At 42.0% G+C, this 24,998-nt stretch overlaps 1 protein-coding gene across 1 annotated transcript; it reads right to left on the bottom strand.

Annotated features, from left to right (window-relative positions):
• Positions 1 to 17,043: 17,043 nt before the first annotated feature.
• On the bottom strand, positions 17,044 to 17,481 carry LOC115256791 (uncharacterized). Its single transcript, XM_029855752.1, has one exon. The coding sequence runs from the start codon at positions 17,479 to 17,481 to the stop codon at positions 17,044 to 17,046; it is 438 nt and encodes a 145-aa protein (XP_029711612.1).
• Between the last annotated feature and the right edge of the window lie 7,517 nt (positions 17,482 to 24,998).

Raw genomic sequence — 24,998 nt, 5'->3', positions numbered from 1 at the left:
TTTGTTGAAAGAATGATATCGAGAAAGCATTCACTAAAAAGCAATTTTGTTTGGGTGTTTTCTTGGATTCCCAGGATACTTTTAAACACGTATTTTTCGATTCCATATTGGAAGCCGCACGGATTTTTTCGGTTTATTTTGAATGATTTATAATTAGATTTCCAACATCTCTTCTCAAAAACCGACATCTCTTTTCGACATTACGTCGAGCGGCGATTAGGAATTTAGATGTTTGTGGATGCCCCCATGCGGGAGTCTTGTCGTCTCTTTTGGGGAATCTCGTAGCAGAAACGCTATTGAGACAAATCGATGTGGTTTTCCTACTTATGGTTTTGCTCACGACAAGCCTCAACAGGTTGCTTCATTTGCGTGTCTTAGCTGAGAATCCGACTATGGAACTTGATATCATTTGATATGTAGCTATCTAGTTTTTGCGCATTTGCGTTTCCGAGTACTCAGTAAACACTTGATTAAGTGAAACTGACCAAAGAAGCCTGAATCTTCAGAATGTTCTGTTGTTCTGAACCCGCTGTGGTAAGTAGCTATAGGTTTACGGCTTACTTTACGTTTTATGCGCTTTTACTGTGCCCTTTTCAGGGCGCTGTTTGAACCCATTGTGGTTCGCTTATGCTTTAGTACCCTCTTTCAGGGTATCTTTTCCTTTTTCCCTACTTGTCCCTATCCCCATCCTATTCCTTATTTTCCTTCCTTTTCCCTCAGGTAGATGACGAAATAGGCGCTTAATATGGCGATAGCACAAATGTCCCAAATGGACATTAACGTGCCTCTGGAGCTGGCCTTCTGATACCTCCAGAGGCACTTTCTCCTCGATTTGGGAAATTTGTGCCATAAAATGCTGGGGTTAGTGTGAATTTAATTGTCAAATTGATTCGTCAAAAAATTACAAAAAGTGCTCCGCGAAGTAAAAGGCCTGAGACACTCTCTCTTATTGTAGGCAGCACATAGCCTCACCACCCGGCTTAAAAGGGGAGTCACGACGAAAAAATACAAAATAAATAACAGTCGATAAAGTCATTTTTCACATGGCAGATTCCCAACCAACTGATGAAAAGGACCTGCTAGAATTTGTTTTTTTTTGCTCCCCACTCGCATGAATCAAGACTGCGAGCACCAAAAGTGTCCGGCCGCGAGACTAAGCACAAATATTTGCTGCACCTCCCACCGAGATACGATGTACGTACGATCCTCACAGAATGGTGGTGGTCATCCCGAAAAATCATCATACCATCTCGAATTGATTGTGCACTTTGCTTCCGTTTTAAAATTCCGGCACCTACCTAACCTTGAAAGCAAGTCGCAGTGATGATACTCGGCTCACTCACTCACCCATGGACACCGAACGATGGGTCGTCTCGTCATCCGTTTTCCCATCCCGGGTAGACGTGAATATCATAATCATATCTCAAAACTATCAAATTTTGATGTCATAACTTATTATGATATTGATGAGATATTCAAAAAGTTGCCAAATATCTGCTCAATATCTCATCGTGATTTTTTTTTCAAATAAAAAAGGAAAAAAAAAATCTCATCGTGATATGATTTCAAAATTAGTACTTAATTTGATCTTTGGAAAGCCTAGTGCAACCCGCTGTATATATGTCGAAATTTCGCAACATTGCGCATAAAAACGATTTTAAGTTTTCAACTTTCAATATGCGTTGACCTCAAATAACGTAACGCTTCAGGAGATAGGGTTTAATAAATTACGTCACGCTTCAGGGGAATAGGGAATACAGCCTACCGTTACGACCCATACAAAAAAGTTGGAGTTATCATACAAAAACACATTATGGAGGCCGCCAGATCCTAATGAACCAACCACCGAGTTCAAAAATTTGTTTGATTCTAGATTTAACAAAACATACCGCTGCAGACGACCAGCTTTTTGAGTTTCAACCAATAAATTGCGACAGTCGTCACAACTATTGTATACGATCTTCTAAATGTTTCCAAAGCTTTTCTGGGCGACAGTTTACAATAGGAAACGTTCAGGCTAGAAGGTAAATTCTCCGTTTCTGCAACGAAATTATGCAAAAAGCGTGGGCATTATGATGCCTTGCCTTATTTAATGCCGTTAGAACAAAACTTTGGAAACCTTGTTGTAAGAAATGGAGAAATGGAGAAAACAATAACACAGTTACCCAAAGGTTTGCTCAAACAGTATTAAATTAGGCAAGGAATCATAATAGCCTAGCTTTTCGCGTCATTTCATTGCAGAAAATGAGAATTTACCTACTCGCCGTACAAAAATTCATCTCATTATTACAATCTAGTACTTCACTGATTGCGTCCTATTGGTAGAAATTCGTCCTGTTCTAGGCGCAAAATAAACCAAACATTTTTCTACACATGTCGTTTTTAAAGTTTGGATCACTGGCATTGTTAACAATTCAGATAATAGGCATAAAATGTGAAATCATCTATAGAAAAATGCTCTCTTAGTTTAAGAAAATGTGTATGCAATTCCTAATTGAGCCTTAATTCATTTTTATTTTCCATACTATCGCTTCAGTTTGCAAATTTTGGGTGGAAACTGTATTAATATTCTGCAATAGAACATTTATCTTTGGGAAAACTGAAAAATACTGCTTAATTAGTTCTTCACATTTCCATCTGCAACATCCAGAAATAGAAAGGCCTGAAAATTACTGCTCCAGATCAAAATCAGTTCTTTCACACATTCATCTATGACATCCGAAAATTGTAAGATCTGAAAACACTATTCAAGATCATAATTAGTTCTTTCACACACTCATCTACAACATAGCGGGACCAAACCAACACAACTACCATGACTCGCAAACACCTTGGAAAACGTAGAAGTTGATGCTCTTGTTACCCCCTATTTTCAGATATGAGTCGTAGTGCAGTGGTAATGTCACTGCTCATAAATCACAAGGTCATAAGTTCGATTCTGGTTGCGGCCATTTTTCTTTTTTTACTCTAATCCATCTGTCAGATCATTTTATGATATTGCTTTGATGTGCTACAGCCCAGATCTCACCAGATATTAGTCTGATCTTATAATATCAAAATGAGATATTATTATGTTCTTCCCCATTCTATTTTTTGATATTATTTTTGATCTTTTATCTCTTATGTCAAACAAACCAATTATAATTATGATTTTGAGTACTTCACTGAGGAATATCATATGATGATATTGTTTTGATTTTTACTTCTACTCGGGATACCTACCCATCAGAGGGGGGGGGGGGGGGGCTCACTGAAAATAGAGACTACTTTTACTGTCTGGAAGTGGATTTCAGTTTCAGGCTGACCTCTCCCCCGCAGCAGCATCAAAGAATGGGACAAATCCGACCTAAGTGGAATAGGCGAAGCTCCTATAAATGGTCGGTCATTTTGGTGTGTCTGCTAAAGGCAGAGGACAACCTGACACGGTGGACATCCTTCTCCTATGGCGAATTTTGGTCGGATGGTTTGAGGGTGCAAGCGAGGGCATATCTCTGATGTTGATCCCTCTAAAGAACCACACCAGACATTAAATATCCAGAAAATTTATTTACTTTCCCGTTCGTTCGTCCACTTTCGCTTCTAAAGCGGGTAGCTTTGGTCGTACGAGGGTGGGTAGTTGTGCTCCGAATTGAAATAACCAAATATGTGAACCGACCGTGTTTGACATTATGTGAATTGCCCAATCGTAATGGGTCCTTTTCAGTTATTGTATATGCATATAACGTTGCATGGAAGTGGATTAATTCGAAGATTTCATGCTGAAAGTTGTAATGATATAAACCTTCTTCAGTACTCTAATTTCTATTACTAATGGGAAGCTATTTGGGAAAGAACAGCAATCTAATCGAAGGTTAAGGTAAAAAGTCAAGAAAACTTCCGCTGCCGACCACGCCCTTCTTGGGTTCTGGGGTTTTGAGGAGTTTTAACCCTTTGATGCCGGAATTTTTCCAAGCATTATTCTGGAGTTTTTTCTTCGTTTCTCTGTAGTTTTGGTATTCAATAGTATAGAAACGGTAGAATATTATGCGGAATATTTTTTCTGGACATACTAGATCATCCAAACTATTTTTGAGTTTAGAACCTTAAGTCTATGGGTGTAACGGTAACTTCTTCCATTATACAAAGCTACGATTTGTAACACTAGTTTACAGCATTTTTGAACTCGGTAAGCTGATGATCATTTTTGGTGTAGAATCATGCCCTGAGTTCAAAAACGCGAAAGAAAATAATTACAGTAGAGCGGAAATTTTTTCGACTTTCCATAGAAGGTTGATGATTTGAAATCGATTTTTGTTCTATTTTTAAGCAAAGTTCAAACATCTCATTCTCCGTAATCAATGCTCCGATTGAGCTGAAATTTTTACTGTAACTCGCCTACATATGATATGTCAAATTAACGTCGAGAAAGAATTTTTAAGTTGTTTTGTTCTTATTGAAAAAAATACACTTCTTCAAAAAATTTAGAGAATTATGCTAAAATTTAAGAAGATCGTCCCTAAAACTCGCAATATCTTGAATTTCATCAATCTGACACAAAACCTGATTCAGAATGGTATTGTATTTAGCTTTTAATTTATGGAAAAAGATTTAAAATTGGTTGAACAAAACGCAATATATTTGAATTTTAGTAAATTACATATTTTGAAAAGTTGCAAAACTCGATATTGAGCTTAAACTCAAAAACTGTTTTATACTTAAAAATTTTTGAAGGTCGGTTTCGAAATCAGCACTAAATTGTGCTTCAAAAATTTTGGTCGTTGACAGAAGTTCACGACTTTCGTTTTATTTTGTAAACTTGTGTAATCTAGGGTATCGGGATGCTTCGTTGGCATAGCCCCCTCGTTCGGCCTATCTCAAAGTAAACCAAAAACTCAAACAAACACGCATAACTGGATATCGGAAAAGCTATGTGCCAAACAACTGTAACATTTCGTTTCAATTTTAGCACTTTGGAGCATTAAAATTGAATGAAAATGTCACTTTGTTTAACTTTTGTAGACGCCATGATTCTTCGGCTTAGTGGGTAGTCTATACACATGATCATAAATGGCATGATTCTGGAACATTTCGAATTGACTTTTCAATAACTGAACATTTGATGCGACGGTTAAAGACGCTATTTTGAACTTGTGTATTTGTTTTCAACGAATAATAACTATTTTACAAATTGAATGTGGGCCGAATATTGAGGACATTTTTTTCACTATGTACCCAAATCTTGGCCCATCAGTAAAGTGACGTCAAAAACAACTATAAAAAGGCGTCAACAACATTTCTTGCGTAAGAACCAGAAAGAACGAACAGCAAGAAAGATTTTGTGTACGGTGACTGTAAAAATATAACACAATAATAGGGTTGCGTTGTTTTCGGTACTAGATTAAGAAAGAACTTTAGTTAAAGTGATTTATTTATAGTTTTTTGAAAATTTGGCTCCGAAAATGTAATTTAAATGTAAGATTGGTGAACAATCAGAGATAATACTTCAGCAGAAATATTGAAAAAATAAGATAATAAGTGGCTCTAGTGCATGGAAAGCAATAGGCCAACGTTGTATCCACCAATAGGCCAATTTTTGTACCATAGACCAACGTTGCATACCATCGCATCGAATCTTTTCAGCTTAATTAAGTAAATTCTTGAATATTTACGTAAGTTTACTTCCAATTGGAGAAACATGCATTGCCTAGAGTGTGTAATAGGGTCAACATCTTATTTCTAGTGCTATTAATTCATGAGTTATGGTCAAAATTGTCAAGGTGGCTTGCAAATTAGGCCAAGGAATGGTACACATACCCTATCATGTCCAGCAAGTATTCTGAAAGTTCAATAGACAGTATCAGATCAGTCGAGATGTCCTAGGTCATCCAAATTATTCTTGAGTTCCCGACTAGAAAATTATATCAAGTTTGTATCAAATTGTGTTATGGTGTTATAATACTTTTCTCTAACTTATTATGTTATAAACTAGTTGCAGGATGATGTTAAAATAACTAAAATTTAAACAAAAAGTACACTGGTCTAATCAAGATTATATCTTATTTCGTTATAATCATATCAAAATTGTAACAAAATGTGATATGAATTTTAGCCTCTGGATTACTGGTTTCTATCATAATTTTATATATTTTTGTTACATTATTTCCCAAATATAGAAGATTTAAAACTAAATTATAATACAATGAGTTATGAAATAACATTTATAACATAATGTGATACAATTGAGTTATAGTATTTTGAAAACACCAAGGATGTTGAACATAATTATATCACAATGAGTTATAAATATCATGATTTGTTAGGATTATGTTATATTTTTGTTACAATTTTCTAGTCGGGTTTAGATCCTAAAGTCTACGGGTGTAACGGTAACTGCTTTCATTATACAAAGCTTTGATTTCTAATCTATCATGTCCAGTTAGTCTTCTGAAAGTTCAATAGACAATATCAGATTAGTCGGGGTATCCTAGGTCATCCAAACTATTCTGCCGATGATTGCATAGTCGACGTAACCACCATTCACAATGCACAATGGGTCCAGAGCCGCATTTACGAAGACAAAAATGTTTGTGCCTAAATCTTAAGTTTTAGATACATGGTGTCTTTGGGAAAGTTTCTTCATATTTTTCAACCTTTTTTCTCATCATTGTGAGATTAGGGTGGTCCCTCTAGTTTAGCTGATCCAAACATCTGCTTTTTAATAGTTTTATGTACGTTTACAAAAGGTTCTACAAAGTTGTAAGAGAACTTATTCGGAGCAAGTTTGCCGAAGAAATCATTATTCTATCTCTTTAGGAACCATAAGATATATATTTTTTTTAAAAGAATCATGTTTTTATGTTTATATTTTATTATGTTTATATTTTTTTAAAAGAATCATGTTAGGGTGATCCATGAAATTCCGTTTTCTTGCAATAACTTTTAATCCATTCGTTTCTCGTAAAAACTTTGTTCGGAGCACTTTTAGAACTATCAATGACGCATATTTCAATGTTCTATCTCTCATAGTTAAAAAGATATTGGCTTTTTTCTTCAAAAAATCACTTTTTTCAAAAATTCATATCTCAAAAAGGAGCAAATAAATTTTCAATCGCCGAATTGCATTGGAAAGGTCGTACTGTGTTCTATTGATGGTGAAGAAATTGTGAGTACCTTTTTTGTTTGAAGCTTTTTATTGATTTTTGAAAATACGGTTTTTAACATAGAAAATCAGTTGTAACTCTTAAAATCGATGAGATACAAACTTGGCGTCTTCGATAATATTGTGAGTTTTTGGATGCTCTGAAAGTGCTCAGAACAAAGTATAGCGAAAAAATCAGCGCATAAAATTATAATGAGTAAAAACGGATTTTCATATGGAAAACAAAACATTTCGAGAAAATTCTAATCGTCTTTGTTAGATAGATCGAAGTAACCATGTCAAAAACGTTTAAACTTGTTTATATTCTACATTCCGTCAATATACTCAACTTTAAAAGTGGTTTTGAGCTAATTTCCATCAACTAAGTTTTAATTTTATTTCTTTAATTCATGGATAGCGAAAATGTGAATCACTGGTAATGTTGATGTTAACGTAAAAGCCTTAAATCTGCTTGAATTGTATCGTTTTCCACATGAAAATCCGTTTTTATTCAATATAATTTTATGCGTTGATTTTTTTCGCTATACTTTGTTCTGAGCACTTTCAGAGCATCCAAAAACTCACAATATTGTCGAAGACGCCAAGTTGTATCTCATCGATTTTAAGAGTTACAACTGATTTTCTATGTAAAAAACCGTATTTTCAAAAATCAATAAAAAGCTTCAAACAAAAAAGGTACTCACAATCTTTTCACCATCAATAGAACAGAGTACGATCTTTTCAATGCAATTCGGCGATTGAAAATTTATTTGCTCCTTTTTGAGATATAAATTTTTGAAAAAAAAAATTATTTTTTGAAGAAAAAAGCCAATATCTTTTTAACTATGAGAGATAGAACATTGATCTGTTTGGAAAAAATATGCGTCATCCATAGTTCTAAAAGTGCTCGGAACAAAGTTTTTACGAGAAACGAATGGATTAAGAGTTATTGCAAGAAAACTGAATTTCATCGATCACTCTAACGTGATTCTTTTAAAAAATATAAGTTAGGAACCATAAGAGATAGAATAATGGTTTCTTCGGCAAACTTGCTCCGAATAAGTTCTTTAACAACTTTGTAGATTATTTTGTAAACGTACATAAAACTATTAAAAAGCAGACGTTTGGATCAGCTGAACTAGAGGGACCACCCTAATCTCACAATGATGAGAAAAAAGGTTGAAAAATATGAAGAAACTTTCCCAAAGACACCATGTATCTTTAACTTAAGGTTTCGGCACAAACATTTTTGTCTTCGTAAATGCGGCTCTGGACCCATTGTGCAATGTCAGTATTCACTAGTTAATATCTAATTGCAGGATTTGCAGGATTTGCGGGACTTCATTATAAAACAGTTTGGACTAACCTGAATGTCCCAAAGGGTTATAATAAAAAAGGAGACTTCAGATTGGTCCAGTAACCACGGATAAGTATGCAACGTTACTCAGTATAATAGATATGGCTGTTGTTACGAGTGTAGACCTGAAGTCCTGAACTCCAATGTAGTTTGGCTGACCTGGAATATCCCTGTAGTGTCTCTGATTGTCATTTGAGATTTCAAGAGCTTCGTGGACCCCAGCAGATTATACAATACTATTATATATGGTGAAAACACATAAAGTTATTCTTGTACAGTCCAACAGTTTGGACGACCCTAGATGTCCCAAAGGTTTATAATAAGCTAGTAGACTCCAGATTGCTCCAGTAACTGCAGTTGATTATGCAACGTTTCTCAGTATAACAGATATGGATACTGTTACGAGTGTAGACCTGAAGTCCTGAACTCCAAGGTAGGTTGGCTGACCTAGAATATCCCTATAGTGTCTATAAATGACATAGTAGATGTCAAGAGCTTCACGGATCCCAGTAGGTTATGCAATGCTATTAATTGTGGCGAAAATACATGAAATTATTCTTGTAGATTTGAAGGACTTCACTATAGGACAGTTTGGAACACCTAGAACATCCCAGAATATAAAATACCTTTTGATATTCTTCACAAAGGCAAAATGGATACATATACACGAAACCCACATCCAAATTCAGCTTTTAGAACAACTGGTATGTGAATTATTTCGTTTTCCCAAATTTGATGGTGTTCAGGATGTGAAGACCCAAATACAAATATCCCCATTTTTCCTTAATAGAAGATTCAATTTGCAGCAACTTTGCTGAAAACAGTATTCTGTTTTATCGTATGGGTGAATTTATACAGCCGTTTCTATGTTGGGGTCATATATGACCCCTCCGGCTCCAAAGGCTTTTAAGGGGTTTCAAACGGCTTACTTAGGTGGTTCAGGGGTGCTTTTGAGGATACCAGAGGGATTACAAAACAAACTAAATATTGAATCAACCAATTATACCGTCATACGTTCTTTCCGCCATAAGTTTGAATTCTGACTGACAAGGCAAACTCATTGATCCCCCTACGCTTTTCGGCACAATAGCTTGTAGATGTTTGCTCTTGATCTTTATAGATTCAAGAGCACACTCCAATTTCCTGTCAAATGTTCCCCAAATTGCGATCGCTCTCATCAAAATTCAAAACGTAACCTTGCACCGAAAAAAAAACTGCAATTATGCAAAAACCTGCATTGGCTCAACTCACCTGCGTCACCTCACGTCATCCACCGAATCAACACTGACTGCCATGAGCCAGTCAGTCGATTCCATTTGATTGATTTGAAAGCAATAAATCACAAAGAAACCCTACCGGGAAGAAAACCGATATAAAACATGACAAACTACACCCACCCGTGTGAACTAGTGCAAAAGTGACACTCAATCCGGGCACATACATTGCTACTGCTGTCACACCCCTGCCTGTCGTCGCACCACCCTTCCCGAGCACCAAACCACCATGTACCTATGAGTGGTTTGGTGATGTACGCGAGCACGGCTAGACCCCCGGTATGTACCTACACCGTGCCAACAGTGTGGGAAAATAGTGTAGTAACAGTTATATAGTAGCTTGACTTTGTCCTTCAGTCGATTCCCCACACATATAATTAATCGGCTTTAGGACATTTTATCAAATTACTTCTGTTCGAAAGCACGTTTGGTCGAACGGACATTTAGTTAGAAAAGTAATATAATCGAGCTTTCGATGAATTATCATTTAAGTGGGTCATATTTTAGCTTGTTTCCGAGGTGTAGTTTTCGATAACGTTGTAAGTTTTCATCGACGGTTTCACGCATTGTACGGTACGAAAGCGCGGACACACGAACAAAACGTGTTTCGCCGTGTCCTCTAAACCAGCACAAACAGGGCATGCAACAACATTATTGCCATACTATCAAGGAGTTTCTAACAAGTTTTTTAGTGACAAGTAATCAATGATTACTTTCGATTTCTCAGAGTTATCAGGTAATCCCAAGTAATCATGTTAATCTGGAGTAATCATTAGTAATCTGAAGTTATCAATGATAATCCGTGGTAATCAATGATAATCAGATGTAATCAATGGTAATCAAACGTACTTAACTAGGTAATATACGTTATAACCAAACAAAGTAATCATGTGTAATTAGTTGTAATCATATGATAATCAAAGGTAATCTGAGTAATCAGTAGTAATCTTGGTAATCAATAAGTAATCAAGGTAATCATAAGTTATCATGGTAATCAGAAGTAATCAGAAGTAATCTTGAGTAATCAATAGTAATCTTGGTAATCATTAAGTAATAAGGGTAATGACAAATAATCATGGTAATCAGAAGTAATCATTAATAATCCGAGGCAATCAATGGTAATCAGATGTAATCAATGATAATCAGGTGTAATCAATGGTATTCAAACGTAATCAACTAGGTAATCAACGGTTTTCCAAAACAAAGTAATCATGTGTAATTAGTTGTAATCATATGATAATCAAAGGTAATCTGTGTAATCAGTAGTAATCTTGAGTAATCGATAGTAATCTTGGTAATCAATAAGTAATCATAAGTAATCAAGGTAATCACAAGTAATTATGGTAATTAGAAGTAATTTGTAGTAATATTGAGAAATCAATAGAAGGCTTGGTAATTAATAAGTAATTATAGTAATCACAGTAACCAATCAGAGTATTTTTTTCAGTAGTGACAGGTAATCAATTTAGTTGGAAACCCCATGCATACTATTTTTCAGCATGCATACCATTTTTCATGCTGTGAAGTCAAACAAAGACCTTATAGATCTAGACTAACAGCACATGGCGATCTAAAATAGGATAAAAATTGTGATGAAATTTTATAATTTCGAGTAAAAAATACGTTTTCTAGCTTTAAATATAAAGGGAGATCGATATGTGGAACGTGGATGTGTTATTTCGCAGATTTAAATGAATTTATGACAAAACGAATAAGGGTTGATTTCTTCACCTCGGCTTAACCGGTAAGCCAGGCTTACCCATATAGTTAAACCTGGTTTAACGCTTAAGCCAGGGTGAAGAAATCGGCCCTAAGTGGATTTCCAGCAGCGCATATATCTCAGATGCCAATCTTCGTTACTGTATTATTTGCCAAAACTGGAATACTGGTTGCATCAGATGTTTTTTGTTTACCAAAATAAATGACAGTTCGACGCCTTTTATAAAAGATATAACAGTTTCACGTGCTGGAAAAAAGATGCAACTTTTTCTTTCGCTCTGACTATGGAGTTTCACTTATGTTATGTGACCTGAGTCGAGTGGAATGTTACTTCCCAATCAATGACGCCTGTTGATCTAACAATCTACCCTCAAGATCAACCTATGGGTCTACTATCCTTTGGTGGAACTGTTCCACGTGCGCTGCCGTTTGTGCATGGAGCAGTCTTGTTAGAGATCACAGTCATTTGAACCTTTTCGTCGATATTCGGCCTCCTCTGTCTCCGACATTCGCCACACAAGCAATCAAACTACTGTACGAAACAAAAAGGTCAAACGAATGCGGTTCACCATGATAGCGTCTTCGGGAGACGGTTCGGTTTTTGTTATTCCTGTCTTCTTCCATAAAAAAGCTGTGTTGGCCAAATGTGTGTCGTATTCAATGCAACATGCAAGAATAAACTAATACTAACAGCGCACGAATGTAACAAAGCAAGCTGACACTCGACTGCGGCAACGAAATGAAGGTTGTGAAAAATGTCGAATGTTTACAAGACTGGCATGGAGATCATCCTGGCAGTCCTGCGTATGCTTCTTGTGACGTGCATTTCGAAGCACTCCAAGTCCTCACTGATAAGAATGCTGAGAGGCACCATACCAGTAATGACGCAGAGAGCGTCGTGTAACACGGTATGGTTCTGGCACATCAGCCTATAAGTAGTTTCCAGCTTACCACGGTAGCTTTCGGTACTTGGCAAAGTGCCCCACACCGGGCCGCCATAACTTATTTAGTATGGACGTAGCGACACTAGCCAGCCACTTGGAGCTATTGGATATCATCCGGGACTGTTCCACTAATATGGCTGTGGAGGCTCTTTTACAGGCATAATCAACTTGGTTACCGAAGGTAAGCTTATTGTCGATCATCACACCCAAGTGTTTGACGGAACGCTTCGACGTGATAGTGCAACCGTCTACACTGATCACCGCCCAGACAACCAGTCATCGTATAAGATGTTGCATAAGATGATAAAGTGGAGGTCTTATGCGTGCATGCCTCCATTTAGGCGCATGTAAAATGTACGCATATCGCCTCCACTTTAACATCTTATACCACATCTTATACGATGACTGGTTGACTGGGCGCTTGCTGCCCTGACTTCCGGTTGTTCACAACCACCACTTTAGTTTTGTGGTTTGCCAACTCCACTTCTTCGATCGACTCTCCGTAGACTTCGAGCGTAATGTCGTCAGCAAAGCCGACGATCTCCATCCCCACCGGGAACTCTAACCTCAACACCTCGTCGTACATGACATTCCATAACACCGGACGCAGGATGGAACCTTGCGGGACTCCTAAGGTTACGTGAAAGCACTTCCGACCCACCCCTATGTCGTAAACTAGTACTCGATTCTGGAAGTAACTTCCGAGAATCTTGTACAGGTATCAGGGTATCCCCAGACGCGGAGCGCATTGGCAATAGCTGGCCAACTGACGTTATTAAACGCATTTCTAACATCCAGAGTCACTACCGCGCAAAAGCGAATTCCCCTCCTCTTAGGCTCGAGTGCTTTCTCGGCGGTTTTTGTAACGGACAAGATAGCGTCTACGGTGGACCTTCCCTTCCGGAAGCCGTACTGGTTACTCGAAAGACCATTTTCGCCCTCGGTGAACCTCAACATTCTATTGAGGATGATCTTTTCGAGCACCTTCCCCGCCGTGTCAATCAAGCATATTAGTCTATATGCCGACGGATCTCCGGGTGGTTGCCCCGCCTTTGGCAATAGTACCAGGCTCTGCCTCTTCCAAGCTTCTGGGAAAACTCCCTCGTCCAGGCATTTCTGCATAGCAGACCTGAACATCTCGGGAGCCTCTGCAATAGCTACTTTTAAGGCCAGGTTCGGAACTCCGTCCGGACCTGAGGCCTTAGCTACCTACCTTAGTTCCACATCGGTGACCCTCTCCTCATCGCCAGCCCCAGTCCCCGGATGTCCTACGAAAGGAGGCCAAGGACTAGGATCATGACGCGGAAAAAGTCCTCCAATGATCCCCTCCAACATCTCTGGAGATTGCTCTGTAGGAGCCATTACACCTCTCGTCTTGACCTTAACGATCCTGTAGGCGTCACCCCACGGGTTCGTATTGGCACTCTGATAGAGACCCTCAAAGCAGGCCTTTTTGCTTGCTCTTATCTCGGTCTTGAGCGCGGCTTTTGCAGCGGCGAACACCACCCGCCGTTCGTTTCGCTCTTCCTCTGATCGTGCTCGCTGCATCCGCCGCCTAGCCCGTAGGCAGGCGCGGCACAGATCCGCAATCGCGCCGGTCCACCAGTAAGCCGGTGGCCTCCCATTTCTAGGGTGGACTCGCCTAGGCATGGTCGCATCACACGCACGTGAGAGCACCGCTACCAGCTCGTCGCCGTCTAAACCAATTAAGTTTCGCTCACGGCGGAGCGCCTCCCTAAATACCCCTTCGTCGAAGTATGATGTTTTCCACCTGCGAGGGCTTGGCCTTGGCCTTGGCCTAGCCGCCTCTTCTTCTATCCGCTGTCTGCTGTTGCTGTAGTCGATACTGTAGCGAACCGCCAGGTGGTCGCTGTGAGTGTAGCCATCATCTACTCTCCAGTTCGAACTACTTGTTAGGCCAGGTTAGGTCACGTCAATAATTGACTCCGCTCCGTTTCGACTAAAGGTACTCTTGGTACCGACATTAGCCAAGTCGACATCTAAGATGGCCAGTGTTTCTAGCAGGATCTGATCCCGCTGGTTCGGGAAACGGCTTGCCCATCCCACGGCCCAGGCATTTAAGTCACCCGATATTACCACCGGCCTTCGCCCTGTTAGCACGGTCGTTAATCGGTCCAGCATTTGCGTGAACTGCTCGATCGGCCACCGCGGAGGCGCATAACAGCTACAGAAGAAGACCCCGTTTACTTTGGCGACCACGAAGCCCTCATAGGTAGTAGACACCAACTCCTGAACGGGGTATTTACCCGTCGTCCATATCGCCGCCATTTTCCTGGTCCCATCCGAGGCCCAGTTGCCGTTGCCGGCGGGTACTCGGTATGGGTCCGAAATGATGGCAAAGCAGTTGCTGAGCCGCATCACAGTGGTTCAGGTTCAGCTGCGTTTCCTGCACTGTGATTTGTTGTTCTCTGCGGCTTTCTTGAAGGCCGGCCACCTTGGACCACCCGTCGGATGTCTGTTGTTCGCGGATTTCCCGGTACAGATCATGCAAAAGGGTGAACTCGTGCAGCTTTGGGCCTTATGACCTTCAGCGCCGCATCGCCTGCACAGGTTGCGCCTGTCAGGGCCTTTGCGGTCCCACGACTTGTGTCCTGGTTCCAGACACCTGAAGCAAACCTCTGGTGGCTCGTGGAATGTCAGGTGACATACACACCAACACACCTTTATGCTCCCTACTTTAACGGACTTTTTGACGTCCGCCACAGGTAGCTGAACCAAAGCTATCTGTGTCCCTGCTGGCCCTCTCCGTAGCTTAACGGCTGCGGCGGCCACCTGCACATCGCATTGTTGCCGCAGTGCCGTGACGAGCTCTTCCACTTCGGTGATCTCGTCAATGTCCTTGACCTTCAGAGTCGCCTCATGTGTCAGAGCCCTCACCTGCACACCCTCACCAAGGACCTTTTCTGCCAGCCTCTTATAGGCGGCGCGCTTGTGCTCCTTCTGGCGCTTCAGCTCCAGGATCATCTCGCCCGTACGAGTACGTCTAATACTGCGTACGTCGGCTCCAAGACCCTCAAGCTTGGCGTCGCTTCGCATCGTCTTCAAGACGTTCGAGTACTTGGACTGTTCCGTCTTGATGACGATCGCGTCGCCTTTCTTGCGCTTGGCACCAACTCTTTTATGCCTTCTTGGTTTGGCGTCCCTGTTATCTTCGAGCTGCGGTTTTTCTTCTTTCTGTTCCGCTCGACTTTCGTTCAGGGGGGGTTCTCCCCTTGGTTCACCCTATTCAGTGGTTGCTGAGGGCCTAACAATGGTTGCAAGCCCCTGTTCCCTTCCATCCGGGACGGGACAGCCTTTTCAGGCACACCTTTCCCAGACGCCTGACCGGGGTCCGACTTGCAGGCATTACTGCCGACCTTCGCGGTTAGGATTCTCCTAGCCATCAGACAGCTCCTCTTCTGACGGTTGCCTCACTCGCTTCTGCGAGTGTTTATCACAAGCAGTCGTGTCCGCCACACCTTCTGGACTTCCTGCGAAAGCGAAGGCCTCCGTCTGGGTAAACTCCGTAACCTTTACTTTCACCGGTTCCACCGCTGTTGTAGTTTTCATGATAATCCTGCTTGGCATCGTCCATCGACTGATGAAGTCGTAACAGGGTCGTTTTCAGGTCCATACTTATGTTGGACTTCGTGGACGCAAATCCGATGATCTTGCCAAGCTGCTGCTCAGGCACCTCGAAAGCGAACATCCCTTCTCGCTTTTTTTATTGATGGCCCTCATCAACCACGTTTCGTCCAATATCTCCACCGGCAGGCTAGCCGGGGAATGAATCGGAGCTCTTACGCTGGAGCTGCGTGCGCAGCTTTCCGCTCCTGCTTCCTCGCTTCTCCTTAACGGAGATCTAGCTAACCTACTTCTTGCGAAGGAGTTAGCCTCGCCACTATCACGAGCTACCGATTGATTTTGTTTATTTTAATTATTCTTTAATTTTACCGTCCTTAATTATGTTAAATTCATTCGCTTTGAAAACAACTACAAAACCTCGTTTAGTGATTGCCGGCACTGAGACTACATTCGCAGACAGATCTGGAACAACCATTACATCCGTTAATGACACTGAAACTGAACATCCTTTTCCATCATCAGCAGACACAGTAGTTTTCCCTTTGGTATCGCACCGAATCATTTCAACATTCGCCAGTAGAACGTTTCGTTTCTCTATCTTCTCGATGCTGTTGAGCAAATCTGCGCGGTTCGTCAGGTGACTCGAAGCTCCTGAATCTAGAAACCAGCCATCGTGATTCTCCTCCTCAAACGCTGCAAAGCAAACGTTACCACGAAAGTCGTCCTCTTCGATCGCCACCGCAGAACGCATCTTTGGCCTCGTTGTTGCACCGGAAGATTCCGCCCGAACTTTCTTCATCAACTCGCAATCACGCATTATATGTTCTGCACTTTCACATGCATAACACAAACGCTTGGCTTCAGGTCCTCTGGTTTGCTTTTGGAATTCTTTCACTGTTAGGGCTTTTCAATCATCAAATCTATCACATCTTTCGCACCGTCGTTCGAACTCCTTCACAAGTTTTGTCTTCACAAACGTCATCGTGAAAACGTCCATCCGGCCTTGAATTGATGCCACGATGCTTTCGTATGATTGAGGCAAACTAGCTAAGATGAAAGCCGCCTTATGTCTTCGTCCATCCTACATCCAACATTTTCAATTCTCTCGATTAGCTCTTCAAACTCACCCAGATGTTGCCGCATGTCACCACCTTCGGCAAGCTCTAGCTTTGACAACTTTTTAATCAGCGCAACCTTTCCAATCGATGAGTCCTTCACATAATAGTCGCTCAGCAGTGTCCAAGCTTCTCTTGCTGTACCGGCATCCTTGATGATCCTTAGTTGAGCGTTTTCGACCAGGAATCCGATAGTTTGGAGCGCCAACTCGTCGTTCGTCTTCCACTCAATCGTCTTTTCCTCACCTGTAGCTTCAGCAGATATGTAGCTCCACAAACCTTCCCGGGTCAAAACCTGACGAGCTCGAATCGTCCAGGCTTCGTGGTTGTCGTACGATAATCGTTTGATACCCAGCTTCGCGAAATCCATTTTGATTCTCCTCCTGCACGATTGTTCCGACGATATGACAAATCACTTTAGCTCAAAACGAAAATCACAACTCAACAAACACTGTCGTCTGGGCCAATAACCTGTTGGATTCTCCAGTGAAAAAAAACCGGTTTTGTTGAGTAACTTACGAAATGATCTTTTATTTTTGCAACTCGCTATGACAGTTGGATGGTAAACACCAAAATAATTATATTTTAGGCCTACTGTGACTGAAATTCTACTGATGTTCTTGGCAATCTCCCAACAGTCTAAACTACTACAGTAACTATAGCAACAGGGGGCGTTTATTTTTGAAAACAAAGGGAGGTTGCAGTAGTGTTTAAGGGGGTCCCAGGGGTTTTAGGGCATTACCAGGTGATTTCTGGAGCGTTCCAAGTGTGTTCCAGGGAGTTTCAGGGGGTACCAGGAAGTCTCAGGGCGTTTAAGGGGATCTCAAAAGTTTCAGGGGCTTCCGGAGGGCTTCATGGAATCTCAGGGATGCTTAAAGGGGTCTTAGGGGCGTCAGGTGGCCCCAAGGAAACTCTGGGTGCTTCAGCGGGTCTCTGGAATATTTCAGACAGTCTTAGATGGATCTCCTCTAAGACTGTCTGAAACATTCCAGAGAGGTCTCAGGAGCACTTCAAGGGGTCTCAGGAAGTCTTAGGGGCATTTCAGGGGGCCTCAGGCGGGTCACAAGGTATCTCAAGATGTCTCAGGCGGTTTTAGGAGGCATCCAGGGGGGGAGGTCTGTGGCGAACTAAAAAGGCTTCCGAAACTCCCATCCCCAAAAAACCCTTCAAACACCTTTAAACAGGCCTGACATGCAATTAATCGCCTTTGAAACCTCCATAATCCCCTTGGAGCGCCATTGAAACATTCCTGATAACCCTCTCTAACGTCCCTGAAACCTCCTGGAACTCCGTGAAACCCTTTAAAACGCCTCTGGAATACCTCGGCACGCTCATGAAACCCTTGTAAACCCGTTGAAACGCCCAGAAATCCCTTAGAAGACCTTTAAAAGGATCGCGAAACATCCCATTACGAATAGTTCCTGGACCGTCCGGGAATCGAACACATCACCCTCAGCATGGTCATGCTGAATACCCGCGCGTTTACCGATTTGGCTATACAGGCACTGAAATATTTATTGTTTGTTCTGGATTGCGATGTAAAAGTTGTTGCTAAAACCCCATCCCACACTGTAACCACGAGTATCTCTTTCGCCCAGGTCTAGGCCAACTACGCGATGATCAAGTTCAAGTAGTCCATGAAAATGAACGAGCCAACGAACGACCGAACGACGACGGGGAAAGAGATCCCAGAGAGAAAGCCCCAGCCAGAGCCAGAGCCTACTACTTGTGAATAAGTGTACGCAATTAATGGGATATGTGCTTCAGTTTTGTTCGAAAATTTGCATTTTGGCATTCAAGGGGTGTGCGCTCCCGCCTGCTATGACGCGCGCGCACCTTGACGGATGGTCTTTTTGGCTTGCTTGCTTGGATGGGTGGTGGCCGATCCGCCGTGAGGTCAGTCGTCGTGGTCGTCGTCGTTGCTAGGTATCCAGTTCGTCAGCCGATGGCTTTTGATTGATTGAATTGGCACAACCAATAAATGCCGGGCCGAGGGCTTTCCTCTGGGAAGAAGACACTATGGGAACCGGCAGGCAGCCTAAGCAGCCCGAGCAGCTCAGAGCTGTGGGATCTAGGTTTTGCGTACTTTTTGCAACCGTTCCGCACATGTGAAGGCACATCACAGCATAGCACAGCGTAGGGACCGGGCGACGCCGCGACCGCGAGGTCTTAAATGCACATGTGTACTTGCGGTTTTTAGCGCCAGCCGCCGGAGCGCGTCTTGAAGGTGAAAATATTTTCGCGCCACACCAACCCATTATTGGCAGGGAAGAGGGCAGACTCATAAATCTATCGTTGCCATCGCGCGCTCCTCGCTGCTTGTGTCTAAGTCGACTGCTATGCTAGCGCTCGGGACAGCTGGGTGGAGATGCAATCACTCATATTGATTAGCTCGGTGCCAGACGGTGCGATGCGGTGGGGGAGAGAGGGGAAAGAGATGGGTTCGTCACTAAAATAGTTCCAGATTGCCGTGGGATCCGAACGAGTAGTCTGGCAGTACTTTCTTGGATTGGGGGAGGTCTCGTTGCGCGTGTTGGAATGGTTATTTTTGTGGGGGTCTGGCTTTTCCAGGAATATGCTGTGGGTGTGAAATTTCACTGCACGGATTGGGGTTTGCAAATTGTCCAAGGCAGGATGAGCATTCATGTTAAGAGCATAGTGTTGCAATGGAGAAAATTTCGGATGAACTATTGGATTAGTATTGCAGCTGATGTTGTGTAACTTGAGCTTTTTGAGCGTAATTACTTCGAGGGTAAACGCCTTGAAATTCCTGCTCAATATTGCACCACAGCTTCAGATGCACAAATCTCAAGAAGTGAACATCTAACGGTAGTGTATGTATTTTTTATTTTACTCAGAAATTCCTCTGTAAATTCTTCCAGAAGTTTCTCCAAGGATTCCCCTAGGGATTCCTTCAGAGATTTTTCTAGGAATTCTTCCAGGGAGTTCTCCTGGAATTCCTCCAACGATTCCTCCAGGTATTCCACCAAGAATTCTTCACGGATTCCTCCAGGAAACCCTCCTGGGAATTTTCCAGAAATTGTCCAGAAATCTGTCTAAGGATTCATTCAGTGATTCCTCCAAGTATTTCTCCTTGAAGTCCTCCAGAGATTCCTCCCGGGCTTTTACCAGGATTGCCTCCAAGGATGTCTCAAAAAAATCCTCCAGCGATTACTCCAGATTCTTCCAGGAGTTCCTTCAGAGATTCCTCCAGGGATGCCCCTATAAAATCCTCTCGGATGCACCAGGTATTCCTTCGGAAATTTCTCTTGGGATTTCTTCAGGAATTCCTCCAGGTATTTCTCCTAGAATCTCTGGAGAAATTTCTGCAGGAATTCCTCAAGCAATTTTATCACGAAAGCCTCCACGAATTATTTCGTTGATGCATTTCCATAGAAAAGCCTGGAGGTATTTCCTGAAGAACTCCTGGAGAACCCCCATAGTAACTTCTGGAAAAAATCAGTAGAACTTGCTGGTAGAAGTTTGGCAAGTAGTCCGGGAGGAATTCGAGTATGTATTACAATCGGAAGGAATTTCGAAATTCCCGTTGTATCTCTAAATTAGAATTCCTGGAGTAATCCTTGGATCGAATCTTCGAGGAATTCTCGTCGTTACTACTAGAGGCAATTTTGTAAAATGTCAACATTTTTCGAAAATGCAATTCGTTCATTGTTGTTCTTTCCAAGAAAAAATATGTTACCATTCAGTTTCATCCACCTATAGTAATCAAAAATAGACAACGAAAACCTAACGGCAAATGACTATTCTTACTGAGAGACCTGATTTGCAATACTCAAATGTCAAAGTCACGTGACATTCTTGATATTTAGCAGTACTGTCTAGTGAAACTTCCGTGGGAAATCCACAGAGAGTTTTCGTAGGAACTCCTAGAAGAGCTTCCATAGTAACTCTTGCCTATATTCCCGTTGGAACTCCGGGAGAAATTGCCGTATCAATTCCAGGAGGAATCCCCTTCAGAAACTTCTTATGGATTTTCCTAATGAAATTCTCGATGATTGCCGTAGAAACTACTCGAAGAATTTGCATCTTAACTTCTTGGAACTTCTGGAGGAATTTCCTTGAGTACTCCGGGAGGAATTACAGTATTATAATTTGGAGGAACTCCCATTAGAACACTTGAAGGAAAACCTGGAGACATTCCTGTAAGAGTTCCTAGAAAAAAAAATCCCGTAAGAACTTTCATAGAAACTCTTGGAGAAATTTCCGTTGGAACTCCTGAGGCAATTTCGTAAGAAACTTAGAAGGTATTCCTATTCGAATTTCTTGATGAATTCCCGTAGAAAGAACTCTAAGAATTGCTGTAGTAACTGTTTATGAAATTCCCATTTGAACCTCTGAAAGAAAACCAGTATTAACTCCTGCAGGAAATCCAGTATTTATTTCATTCCTGGAGAAAATTTCATAACAACTCCTGGCCTGGAGGGTTTCTCGTAGGAATATCTAGAGATTTTTTTGAAGGAACTCCTGCAGAAAAGCACGTATTACCTTCTTGAGGAGTTTTAAAAGGAACTCCGGGAGCATTTCCCGTAAGAAACTCTGGGGAGTTTCCTCGGAAAATCCTGGCGGAATACCCATTAGGACTCTTGAAGGAATTTCCGCAGAAATGGAGAATTTTCCTTAGGAACTCCTGGATGAGTTGCGGTTGTCACATATGAAGAAATTCAGGCCTGTGGCTATAGGGGTAAAGGCGTGTGTATTGAGCACGATCATACTGAAGGTGACGGGTTCGATTCCCGATCGATCGCTAGTCAAAATGGTGCAAAATGGTCATTACCAGAGGAAACTGGAATTGCTCATAGAACTCTAAGCTGAGAGGCAGCCTTTGTCGCGGTAGGGATGATACGCTAAGAAGAAGAAAACGAAGAGAAATGAAGAAATCCCCGAAGAACCTCCTGATGGGTTTCCCATTTTAGGAAATCCTGCAATATCTAGGATTTCCTCAGAAACTCCCGTGGGAACCTCTGAAGGAATTCACGTATCACCCTTTTGAAGAATTCCCATGGAAACTTCTGGAAGAAATACTTCAGCAAATGCCGTAGGTACTCACAATCCCGCAGGAACGAAGTAAGGCCCGCATTAACTGCTTGATTAATTTTTACAGAAACCCCAGGAGTATTTCTCGTAGGACCTCTACGAGAAATTCCCGTAGAAACTCCTGTAGAAATTCCAGTAAGAGCTCCTGAGTGAATTTCGGTATTTATATCTGAAGAAACTCCCATAAGAACTCCTAGTGGGATTTCCGTAGGAAATCCTGGAAGAAATTTCGTAGCAACTACTGCAAAAATTATTGAAGAACTTCTGAAAAAAAAAATCCAAAAGAACTCCTGAAAAAAATCGCCTTGAATCTCCCGAAGGAATAACTGGAGAAATTCTCATGGGGAATTCTGGAATATTTCCATAGGAACTCCGGGAGAAATTCCATAGGAACTCTTGGAGGTTCTCTCTCAGGAACTCCTGAAAAAATCTATTACAACTCCTTGAGGAATTCGCATAGGAACTTTTGGAGGAATTACCGTAGAAACTCATAAACATATTTCATAGAAACTCCTGAAGGAAAACTCCTGGAAGAAATCCTGGAGGAATTTTCATAACAACTCATAAATGAATTCCCCCATAGAAATTCCCGGAGGAATTCAGCAGAAAATTCTGGACTACTGCCCACTCGATCAAGTTAAGGAGGCGTGGATGAGATCCAGAAACTGGAGTTGGTTCACCACATAACTGAGGTGATGGTTGTGATCATTCGAAAGTCGGAACAGCAAGCGGTGATCAGGACGAGATTCCGGAGAATCTCTGGACGAGATTCCGGAGAATCTCTGGATGAGATTCCGGAGAATCTTTAGACGAGATTCCTTGAAATCTTTACACGAGATTCCGGAGAATTTTTAGACGAGATTCCCGAGAATCTTTAGACGAGATTCCGGAGAATCTCTGGACGAGATTCCGGAGAATCTCTGGACGAGATTCCGGAGAATCTCTGGACGAGATTCCGGAGAATCTCTGGACGAGATTCCGGAGAATCTCTGGACGAGATTCCGGAGAATCTCTGGACGAAATTCCGGAGAATCTCTGGACGAGATTACGGAGAATCTCTGGACGAGATTCCGGAGAATCTCTGGACGAGATTCCGGAGAATCTCTTCACGAAATTCCGGAGAATCTCTTCACGAGATTCCGGAGAATCTCTTCACGAGATTCCGGAGAATCTCTGGACGAAATTCCGAAGAATCTCTGGACGAGATTCCGGAGAATCTCTGGACGAGATTCCGGAGAATCTCTGGACGAGATTCCGGAGAATCTCTGGACGAGATTCCGGAGAATCTCTGGACGAGATTCCGGAGAATCTCTGGACGAGATTCCGGAGAATCTCTGGACGAGATTCCGGAGAATCACTGGACGAGATTCCGGAGAATCTCTGGACGAGATTACGGAGAATCTCTGGACGAGATTACGGAGAATCTCTGGACGAGATTACGGAGAATCTCTGGACGAGATTCGGAGAATCTCTGGACGAGATTCCGGAGAATCACTGGACGAGATTCCGGAGAATCTCTGGACGAGATTCCGGAGAATCTCTGGACGAGATTCCGGAGAATCTCTGGACGAGATTCCGGAGAATCTCTGGACGAGATTCCGGAGAATCTCTGGACGAGATTCCGGAGAATCTCTGGACGAGATTCCGGAGAATCTCTGGACGAGATTCCGGAGAATCTCTGGACGAGATTACGGAGAATCTCTGGACGAGATTACGGAGAATCTCTGGACGAGATTCGGAGAATCTCTGGACGAGATTCCGGAGAATCACTGGACGAGATTCCGGAGAATCTCTGGACGAGATTCCGGAGAATCTCTGGACGAGATTCCGGAGAATCTCTGGACGAGATTCCGGAGAATCTCTGGACGAGATTCCGGAGAATCTCTGGACGAGATTCCGGAGAATCTCTGGACGAGATTCCGGAGAATCTCTGGACGAGATTCCGGAGAATCTCTGGACGAGATTCCGGGGAATGTCTAGACGAGCCTGGATACCTAATCTAAGAAATAACTGTAAGAGACAAGGAGGGAAGTGGGCGTCACCAATCAAAGAGCAAGCTATTAGCATCCGGTGACTTACATCCATGCTTACACCTTATGCCATCACAAATGTTGGATAAGTGCTGTCCGTCAATCAGAACGTGGTTGAACGTGAATCAAACTGCGCGTAGAATGCGTCCATGTCATGATCAGTAGTGCTTCCAGAGAGAGTGCTGTTGATGTTGAGGAATGGGCCTTTCTGCTGCTCTGCGGTACCGAACCCGCGGTCCTTCAGTAGATTGGCGATTACGTAGGTGCTCGCAATGAAGTTGAGAGATCGGCAGTTCTACGTGCCAAGTTTTCAATTGCAATTGCTGGGCAGAGGGGGGATCTGAACTATCCAGTCGTTACCGTGCCATTCCACCATTCTTGCAACTTTTTGCTTTTTCTTTCTAGCCTAGGACTATAAGTCACGTTAATACAGATAAAAAATAGTATGGAATAAGCTCACCAATGAACCATTTAAGGTGAATATATAACGAAGCCACCCCTAGAATTTACAAGAACACAAATCTGAAGAACCCAATGTCTCACCACGCTGAAAAATTGATCGATTGGTCACCCGCTGGTGGTGACCAATCAATCAACTTTTCATCACAATCCATTATTTGGTTCTTCAGATTTGTGCTCTTGAAAGTTCGAGGGGTGGCTATATATATTCACCTTTATATATTCACCTTAACCCGAACTGCGAGTTGAGAATCGTCTTCTCATATAAGTTGTCAACTGTGAAAATGCTCACAAGTACCTCAAATAAAAAAGCAAGCCAAATTCTAGGGAGAACTTCAACAAG

Source organism: Aedes albopictus, chromosome 1 (assembly GCF_035046485.1).
Source record: "Aedes albopictus strain Foshan chromosome 1, AalbF5, whole genome shotgun sequence".
NCBI classification, from domain to species: domain Eukaryota; kingdom Metazoa; phylum Arthropoda; class Insecta; order Diptera; family Culicidae; genus Aedes; species Aedes albopictus.
The sequence above is the reverse complement of the archived record's forward strand: the minus strand, read 5'-3'. Positions and strand labels throughout refer to the sequence as shown.

Coding starts and splice junctions, on each gene's coding strand:
- LOC115256791 (XM_029855752.1), bottom strand. CDS start 17,481: ATGGATTTCGCGAAGCTGGGTATCAAACGATTATCGTACGACAACCAC.